We start from the raw sequence: 9,773 nt of genomic DNA, 5'->3' as shown, positions 1-9,773 counted from the left end.
ACACACACACACACACACACACACACACACACACACACACACACACATACATACTTCCGGACATTTTTTACTAATACAATTTTTTGACATTTTAGAACATTCTAAACCTATTTCCATCAAAATCTCGAAAAATTTTTTTTTCTATCACAAAGCTTCCTCTATGAGGAAGCAAAAATGGAGCAGATGTTACTCAAGTTATTAATTAATAAAGGTGATACACCATTACACACTGCTACTTCTAAAGGTTACAAAGAAATTGTTGAAGCTTTATTATAACATGTAAGTCATGATAAATTAAACAATTTTATCAATGCTGAAATCGCTGCTAGCGGTGCTACACCACTCCATGTTGCAGCCAAGAATGATTTTTTGGATGTCACCAAGTCTTTATTGAAGCAAGGTGCAATTTATAATATTGAAAATAATGACAGTAAAACACTTCTTGATCTTTCTAAGGACCAAAATGTTAATGATCCTTACTGAAACTATAATAGTTAAAGAACTGTTTAAAAATGCAAAAAATGGTAATCTTGAAATAATCAGCAAATTAAAAGCGATAAAACTTGATGAGTTTGTAGTTGTAACAAATGTTCGTAATAATCAAGGAAATACGTTATTGCAAGTTGCTATAGTTAATAGACGCAAGTAAAATAAATATTAACAATAGTTATCGATACAGAGAGAGGAGTTAAAAGCTTAAAACTTTAATTAATACTGTTAAATTATTTATATGTAACCTAAGTTAATTATTTTAATAAAATATTATTTTAATGAAATTAAGCATCGGTAGCTTGTTATCAAAAATAGAGTTAGACGCGCGAAATATCTCCGTTTTATCGTCATGTAGTTTATTCTGTTTTCCTTTAATTGTTTTGACTATTATGAGAAATGCTATATATCACTGCAGTTTATACCTTAGTTGCCTTAAGCCCTAAGTTATGTAAGAATTCTATTGTATAAGAACTAGTAAAGGTTAAAATACGTTTAAAAAAATAAAATTTTTATGGTAATATTTTATGGTAATATTTTATGGTAATATTTTTCCTATTAATACTTATAAAACCTATTAATTCTTTATTTGCTATTAGATTAAATTCTGTTTAGTACAACCACTTTTTTACTTGTTATTTAGAATTTAAAAAAAAATAAAAGTATTAAATACTTTTTGTGGTATTCTGTTTTTCTCTCTTTGAAAGTATTGACCTTTTTTTTACCATATTTAGTTTCCAGTCCACTTATTCGTTTAATGGTTTTTTTTTAATTGCATTTTGTTGCATTTTTTAAATTGAGCATTATAATCAAAGTTTTGCTTTCAGTTTTGTTGCAAAGTGCAAGCAGTCTTCTATTATTTTGAGATGTAATAAAAGATAATGCATATCTTTCAGCTCCAATGTGTGCAGTCCTAGGCCTATGTGATGGATATAATCAACTTGCAATTGTGGTGCGTCATAATTGATAACATGTAAAATGTAGGAAATATCAAAACCACGAGTTGCAACATCTGCAGCTACGATGAAAAGAATTGAAGATTATTTTCGCCATAGAGAAAGTGCGAGTATTGTAGGATACTCGATCTAAGCATTTTTTAAGATAATTTGACTATTAAAAGTTAATTAATAAAAATAATTAAACTCAGTTTTCACTGAGTTGTAGTGTTAAATGTTTATGATAACTAAGAAATACCTAACAAATTTATTCTTTCGCGTTTGTGAAAAAGCTTTAAATTTCTTCAAAAACACAAATGAAAAAAGAAAAAAAATCCTAGGGTCAGATAATCCTGGCACTTTAGATATTCAGACATAGGCCTAGTTTACACCGATCACTTGATACGCGTATTAAATAGTAAATAACTAGTAAATAAGTCTGATTATTGGCTGATCAGTTTAAATATACTATTTGATACGCGTATCAAGAGATCGGTGTAAACTAGGCCATATATAGCTACAGTATTATGTGCACAAGGGGCTTACCAAGAAGCTTTAAATACATTTGAAGAAATTTTCCAGAAACAGAAAGAAATACTAGGTTTAAATGACAAGAATACTTTAAGTACAAGAAGTACAAGTGCTGCATGACCAAGGAAGGAATGAAGAAGCTTTTAAGATTTGTCAAAAAGTTTATCTAAAGCAAGAAGAAATATTAGGACCAAATCATTTAGATACTTTAGAAACTTACTCTTACGTGGCAATCGTATTAGTCACACAAGGCAAACACGAAGAAGCATTAAATATCTGTAGAACAATTTTTAAAAAAAGAAAAAATATATTAAGTGCAGATGACCCAACAGTTTTGTGTATTCAAAATAATATAGCGGTGATACTGGCTGAGCAGGGTAAGCTTGAAGAGGCATTGAAAATTTATAAAGATGTTTACGAGAGGAAGGAACCAGTTTTAGGTATTAATCACTGTAGAACTTTGACAGCGTTGCATGACATTGGTCTAATATTCTACAAGCAAAACAATTATTATAAAGCCCTGAAAGCTTTTCAAGAGGTTTCAGATGAAAGGAAAGTTTTGGGAGAAAATCACCGTGAAACCTTGAATACTCAATACTACATTGCAAATGTACTTTTTTCCAGGGTAAATGGATTAGTGCACTTATTGTCAGAGCCTATGGAGGATGTTTTGATCAAATTAACACTGCTTTTGGACCAAGTCATCCCATTGTTTTGAATATTTTAAACAATATAAAATATATTAAGTATACACTTAAGCTTGTTGCAGACTGCCAACCGCGACATATTCTACGGTATCTGCAGAAGGACGTTAACATTGCTGTTAATAATGGTGATATACGAAATAGACACAAGAATGTTGCGAATAAATTATTAGAAATGCTAAAAACGCCAGATTAATATTAACAAGATATCCATGCAGAAAGAGATGTTAAAATCTTAAAACTTTAATTAATGCTATTGAATTATTTATATATGTACACCCTCAGAAAAGATTTCTACATACAATGCTATTACTCTTGAATCTATCATAAAATAGGATCAAAATAGGGCCAATCATATTTAGTATTGTGTATGAGAACGCGCCTGATATGGCTGCCACCTGCAACCCAGAACTTCTCGCGAGCGCTCACGGAGTACAATATACGCGAGTTTGTTTACGTCAATAATGTTACCTGTCGCCGCCGGATGGCCGCATTTCGCGTTAGAAGAATTATTGTTTAACGAAATAAGAAGCCTGGCCCGTCCGAAAGAAGGCGGAATCCATTCGCACTATTCTGTGGCTCAACGCTCCCAGTGTCAAGACGCATGAACAAGCTACGCAGAAGGAACTCTCATTCTCCTCCTCCGTCGGCTCGCCCGACGTCGAGGATTTTTGACGTGAAAACGCGTGACGGCAGTCGCCTCCGATCGGTGGTGTACTGCGTCCCCTCCACAGGGAAGCCAAAAGCAGCACCCGCTTCTACCAGCCGCCACAGCCGGAGCCGGAGAAGAGGCCGCCGTAGAAAACCGGCACTCATTAGGACCGAAGCACGAGGAACAAAGTGGAGGCTCGAGAAGATCTCGATCCCGGATCGCCGCCGACGCCTGACTCGCCCAGAGGCAGGACTTGTGCCTCCTGCGGATCCGCGCCTCAGCCGGCCCATCTCGCCCTCGAGAGCCGCACAGCGAGTATCGGTGGCCACCCAAACGTCGTGGCCCCCCCGATCGCGACGTACACTGGGTACGCAGACCCTCTTCCAACCGGAGGCATCACCAGAGCCTCGAGAGCTTGCCCTAGATCGGCCTCCTCCCACTCCGGGAGCTTCCCTTAAGCTCGATCGCAACAACAACGAGAGCCCGCCGGGACGACGTCCGAAGAAAAAGGCAGCACGCCAACGGCTCACGCTTTAAGTCCCCTCCCCCCCGTGTCATAACTTGATTTTTTGAGAGAGGCTCTCAGCCTCAGGCGCCAGTCGGCGCCGTTAACTAAACCAAAGAGAATTATATGTACTTAGATTGGAGAAAATATATTGCCTTGTTTTACCGTCCATTCACTCTACTTGATTTGCGCTCCCTTCCCCCACTCCCTGCGACTCCGGAACATTTCTGGTCCTTCGAGCCGGATCCGCTCTGGCGTGTTTGTCTGTCGGGAAGAGCTTCAGCAGGCGTTCCAAATCGCTTGCCAGGAATCCACGTGAAACGCGTGTAAAAATGAGTATGAACCACGAAGCGCTACTCCGGAGCCAGCACGATCTGCAAGGTCGTATTGCGCGAGCCGGGGACAACCTAAAGAAGGCCGGAACGGCAAAACTGACACTTGGGATTGTCGAATCTCGCATGCTGACTCTTGATGGCCACTGGAAGAAATTCGAGAGCAACCATGAATTGCTAGGAAGCATTCACTGGAAGGCAATGAGCAAGCACGAGTATTTTCGGACCGATCTATACGGCGCGGTGGAGGAGACCTATTTAGTGCAGCGCGGCTCCTTCAAGGATCTCCTCACCGGCATGCGGGCTCGGGCGGCGGAGGACGCCCCCGCGACGCCCACGCACGCCAGCTTCAGCGAACATCCGAAAAGATCACTGCCTCGCATCGAGCTGCCAACCTTCTCCGGAGCGTATGAGCAATGGCCCTCCTTCCGCGATCTTTTCCGATCGATGATCGAGAAGGATGCAACCTTGTCAAAGGTAGAAAAGCTCCATTACCTAAGAACAAGCCTCAAGGGCGAGACAGACCAATTAGTGAGAAACCTGCCGACAACGGAAGATAACTTTCAACGCGCCTGGACGATTCTCAACGACCACTACGAGAACACTCGACAACTTGTACGGTCCTGTTTCTTGACATTTACCACGCAGCCTCACATGAAAAACGAGTCCGCAAGCGACTTGAGGCGCATTTATCACAGCGTACTGCACACGGTCGGCTCCCTGGAAGCGCTGGGGCGCCCAATCTCAAGCAACAGCGATTTATTCGTGTATCTCGTCGTGGAGATGCTGGACGTGCGCTCCCGCCGGGAGTGGGAGACGGCGATCGCGGGGACCTCGGTGCCTCCGTCGATCTGCAAGTTAAAGGAATTCCTTGAGCGACGGGTGCGCACTCTCGAAGCGCTCCAGCAACCACCAAAGCAAGACGCCGATGGCGCGTCCTCCAGCAAAAGCGGCGGCACCGCGAGGGCATCCGCGAGATCACTTGTGACGCAGAGACCAAAAGAAAGGCCGCTGCATCCTATGTCAAAGGAGCCACTACATCGCCTCCTGCGCGGAATTTCAAGGAAAAACCCCGGAGGAAAGAAGGGAGGTCATTAAGTCGAATTAGTTATGCTACAACTGTCTGGGGAAGCATCAAGTCAGCGCCTGCCCCTCCAAAAAATCGTGTACTGCCTGCGGGAAAAGGCACCACACCACGATTCACGACTCAAGCACCGGCGTGGCGGACACTGCAAGAGCCACTGCCTCCGCCACGTCGCTGCACGTGCAGCACAGCAGAAAGGAGAAACCGACGGTGCTTCTCGCCACCGCTCGGGTGGACGTCACCGACAACCAGGGCGATCGGCACACCACTCGAGCTCTCATTGATTCAGGCTCCGAGGTGTCCATCGTGGCCGAATCTCTGGCTCAACGGCTCCGCTTCGCTCGCACCGCCGCCACCACAAGCATTTTCGGGGTGGGCGGACACAAATCCGCAGTAGCCAGAGGCCGAGACACGCTAAAAATATTCTCAAGGGTCAATGAGTCTTCGCTGCAAATCACCGCCCTCGTCCTCCCGAGGATCTCAGCCGGGGGCCCTTATATCTCAAAGACGCGCTCTTCGTGGCCACACATTCAGGATCTACCGCTCGCTGACCCTGAATTTCAGAAGACAGATCGAGTGGAGATCCTCCTGGGAGCAGACGTCTTTGCAACGATCATCGAAGAGGGACTTCGCAAACATGGCACTCGCACGCCCATTGCCCAGCAGACAACGCTGGGCTGGATTCTCTCCGGAACGTGCGGGACTCCGGAGGCAGCCGCCGCGGTGATGTCACTGCAATGCCGAGCGGACGAGGAGCTCGCCGCTTTGGTACAAAGAATCTGGGAGCAGGAAGAACCTTCAGGCAACGCCACTCCTCTCACGGAAGCGGAACGCCGATGCGAGGAACACTTTGTCAAGACTCACACCAGACTGCCGGACGGCCGATTCATGGTACGGCTGCCAACCACAGATAACATGCCAGCGCTGGGCGAGTCACGAGGAATCGCCGTGCGCGTCCAAGGGAGCATGGAACGGCGGTTCAGGACAGATGCGAACTTGAAGCAGGCGTACTGCCTTCATGGCGGAATACGAAGAACTGGGGCACATGTCGCCGGCGCCTCCGGCACCCACGGGAAAGGAAAAACTGTGCTACCTGCCTCACCACGGCATGTTCAAGCAACACGGAGACACTGGAAAAATAAGAGTCGTATTGAACGGCTCGGCTCGCCTACCGTCGGGAGAATCGCTAAATGCGCATCTCTTGCCCGGGCCTAACCTGCTTCCGGCCCTGCCAGACGTGCTCACGTGATGGCAAATGCACAAATTTGTCATGGTGACAGACATGGTAAAGATGTACCGGCAGATCCTGGTGCACTCCGACGATCGAGACCTACAACGGATCGTGTGGCGGCCGGACGAGACCGCCGCACTCAGAGACTACCTACTCAACACCGTCACCTACGGCGAGGGCTGTGCGCCCTTTCTGGCCATCCGGTTACGACTGCAGCTAGCAAGGAACGAAAGGGTGCGCTTCCCCCGAGCAGCCGCCGTCCTGGAAGACGACACTTACGTCGACGACGCCTTTTCCGGAGCAGAGACCTTGGAAGAGGCCCTCGAATTACAAACCGAGCTAATCGAGCTATGCATGGCGGGCAGCTTCCCACTAAGCAAGTGGTCGGCCAACTCAGACGCCCTCCTGGCTACGATTCCGGAAGAGCACCGCCAGCCACGAAGAGCCCTCGAGTAAGGGACTGACGAAGGTCACTCAATACTAGGTCTTCAGTGGCAACCAGAGAAGGACACCTTCGCCTTTCAAGTTCACCCCGCCACTTCTACACAAGTCACGAAACGGTCGGTGCTGTCTCATACTGCACGACTGTTTGACCCTCTCGGATGGCTCGCCCCTGTAATCATCGGCGCGAAGATTTTGATCCAGAGCACCTGGCTGCAAGGCCTAGAGTGGGACCAACCGCTCGCAACGAGAGACGAGCAGGCATGGTTCCGCATCCAGGCAAGCCTTAACGTCTTGGAGCGCATCAGAATACCACGATGGGTGAGCACGGGGTCAGAGGAAAGCAAGGTAGAGATTCACGGTTTTGCGGACGCATCAAAGCGGGCCTACGCTGCCATCATATACATTAAAACGATGGATGGACCAGAGGATATCAAGGTATCCCTGCTTATGGCAAAATCTAAGGTGGCTCCTATTCGACTTATGACGCTGCCACGACTAGAACTGAGCGCAGCTGCACTGCTGTCCAAACTTGCAAGGCACGCTCGATCAGTTACAGGCCTGACCACTGCCAGTGTCACCTTGTGGTCCGACTCCGAGACCACGCTGGCATGGATACGCGGCCACCCCTCACGATGGAAAACATATGTAGCCAACCGCGTGGCGTTCATCCAGGAAACACTTCCCGACGCCAAGTGGCAGCACCTACCCGGAGCAGAAAACCCGGCCGACTGCGCCTCACGAGGAATCACTCCCGAGGAGCTGCTGACTCATGACCTGTGGTGGCAAGGGCCTCCATGGCTGAAGAGCGACCTGCCGGCGCCAGCCGCAAGGAGAGAGGAAGAGCCCGAGGACATCCCAGAGCAGCGCGCGCGAGCTCACGCGGCAACCACTAGACCACTGGACTCTGAGATGCTGCTACGATTCTCGACGCTACACCGACTCCTGCGAGTCAGCGCATGGTGCCTCCGATGGCCGAGAGCCACTCGCCTGCGTCTGCTTTCTGTTTCAGATACCCCGCTATCACGCTCGGAGCTAGAGAAAGCACAAAAGGCGTGGATGCGACAAACGCAACGCACGTGGTTTGGCACGGAGCTAAAGGCGATCGAAGCCAACCAGCCCATACCGGCCACAGTCCGGTGAAAAAGCTGAGCCCATTCAGAGATGCCGAAGGAATACTGAAAGTTGGCGGTCGCCTGAAACACGCGGTCCTCTGCTTCGACCAGCAACATCCTGCCATCCTGCCAAAGGCGTCTCACCTCATCTCTCTCATCATTAATGCCTGCCATCAAAGGACGCTCCATGGAGGCGTGCAGCTCACATTGAGCCGTTTACGACAACTCTTTTGGGTACCCGGAGGACGAGCGAGCGTCAAGGCGTGCATCCACCGTTGCACCACTTGCGCTCGATGGCGGGCGGCGTCCCCACAACCACTCATGGCAGACCTGCCAGCCAGCAGCACGTGTCACCGCATCAAGGCCGTTCACGCACGTGGGCGTGGATTACGCTGGGCCCGTCCTCCTACGGACTTCAAAAGGACGCGGCCAGAAGGCGAGCAAGGCCTTCCTGGCAATCTTTGCCTCAGCACGAAGGCAACCCACCTTGAAGTTGTGTCGGATTACACCACCGACGCATTTTTGGCAGCATTCCGCCGCCTTGTTTCTCGGCGCGGACTGTGCAGCTGCCTCTACAGCGACAGAGGAACAAATTTCGTTGGCGCCGATGCGCAACTGCGCGCCTTCTTCAAAGCGGCCACCACCAACAACCGCATCAGCAATGTTCTAGCCAACGAAGGGGTTGAATGGCGATTCAACCCCCCTGCTGCCCCTCACTTCGGAGGACTGTGGGAGGCGGCAGTCAAATCCGTGAAACACCACCTCCAAAGAGTCATTGGAGACACCACACTGACGTATGAAGAAATGGCCACCCTGTTAGCACAAGTAGAAGCTACGCTAAATTCCAGGCCACTGCAAGCCTTAAGTGACGACCACGAGGATCTATCCGCCTTAACGCCGGGGCACTTTTTGATTGGCGGCCCACTTAACGCCAACCCGGAGCCGTCACTCACCGAGGTAACGCCGACCAGGCTCTCGCGCTGGCAAACTCTCCAACAAATGCGTGACCATTTTTGGTTACGCTGGTCACAAGAGTATTTGAACACACTGACGACCAGATCCAAGTGGTGGAAGAAGCAGGCCAACCTCAACGTCGGAGACCTGTGCCTCATTCGCAATGAGATCACCCCTCCCAGCAAGTGGCCGCTTGCGCGGATCACAGCCACGCATCCGGGAGCTGATGGACAGACAAGGGTCGTGACTGTCAAGACCGCCACATCCTCCTTCACCAGACCCGTCACAAAACTGGTTCCGCTACCTAGTGTCAACAACGGGATCGGAGCCAGCCAAAATCCCGAAGACGAGAAAAATCACAGCCTCGCTCAGCATTCGTTAACAGTCTAACAAGGCGGGCGGGATGTATGAGAACGCGCCTGATATGGCTGCCACCCGCCACCCAGCACTTCTCGCGAACGCTCACGGAGTACAATATACGCGAGTTTGTTTACGTCAATAAAATTCCTGTCGCCGCCGGATGGCCGCATTTCGCGTTAGAAGAATTATTGTTTAACGAAATAAGAAGCCTGGCCCGTCCGAAAGAAGGCGGAATCCGTTCGCACTATTCTGTGGCTTCACGCTCCCAGTGTCGAGACGCATGAACAAGCTACGCAGAAGGAACTCTCACTCTCCTCCTCCGTCGGCTCGCCCGACGTTGAGGATTTTTGACGTGGAAGCGCGTGACGGCAGTCGCCTCCGATCGGTGGGACTGCGTCCCTTCCACAGGGAAGCCAAAAGCAGCCGCTTCTACCAGCCGC

At 48.8% G+C, this 9,773-nt stretch overlaps 2 protein-coding genes across 2 annotated transcripts in view; both read left to right on the top strand.

The window, feature by feature from the left end:
• The window catches only part of LOC112452803 (serine/threonine-protein phosphatase 6 regulatory ankyrin repeat subunit B-like), an 8,707-nt gene extending 5,773 nt beyond the window's left edge, over positions 1-2,934 (top strand). Inside the window, exon 2 of the mRNA XM_025013203.1 lies at positions 2,074-2,934. Coding sequence (XP_024868971.1) covers positions 2,074-2,673 — 600 coding nt within the window. The 3' untranslated portion in view covers positions 2,674-2,934. The remainder of the gene's footprint in view (positions 1-2,073) is intronic.
• A 3,580-nt stretch (positions 2,935-6,514) lies between these two features.
• Positions 6,515-9,363, top strand: LOC112452802. Its single transcript, XM_025013202.1, has 3 exons — positions 6,515-6,839; positions 6,948-7,851; positions 7,917-9,363. The coding sequence occupies exons 1-3, from the start codon at positions 6,515-6,517 to the stop codon at positions 9,361-9,363; spliced, it is 2,676 nt and encodes an 891-aa protein (XP_024868970.1).
• The last annotated feature ends 410 nt before the right edge of the window (positions 9,364-9,773 follow it).

This window comes from Temnothorax curvispinosus, unplaced genomic scaffold (genome assembly GCF_003070985.1).
Source record: "Temnothorax curvispinosus isolate PA1 unplaced genomic scaffold, ASM307098v1 QBEX01003668.1, whole genome shotgun sequence".
NCBI lineage: Eukaryota > Metazoa > Arthropoda > Insecta > Hymenoptera > Formicidae > Temnothorax > Temnothorax curvispinosus.
This window is presented reverse-complemented; position numbering and strand designations above follow the sequence as displayed.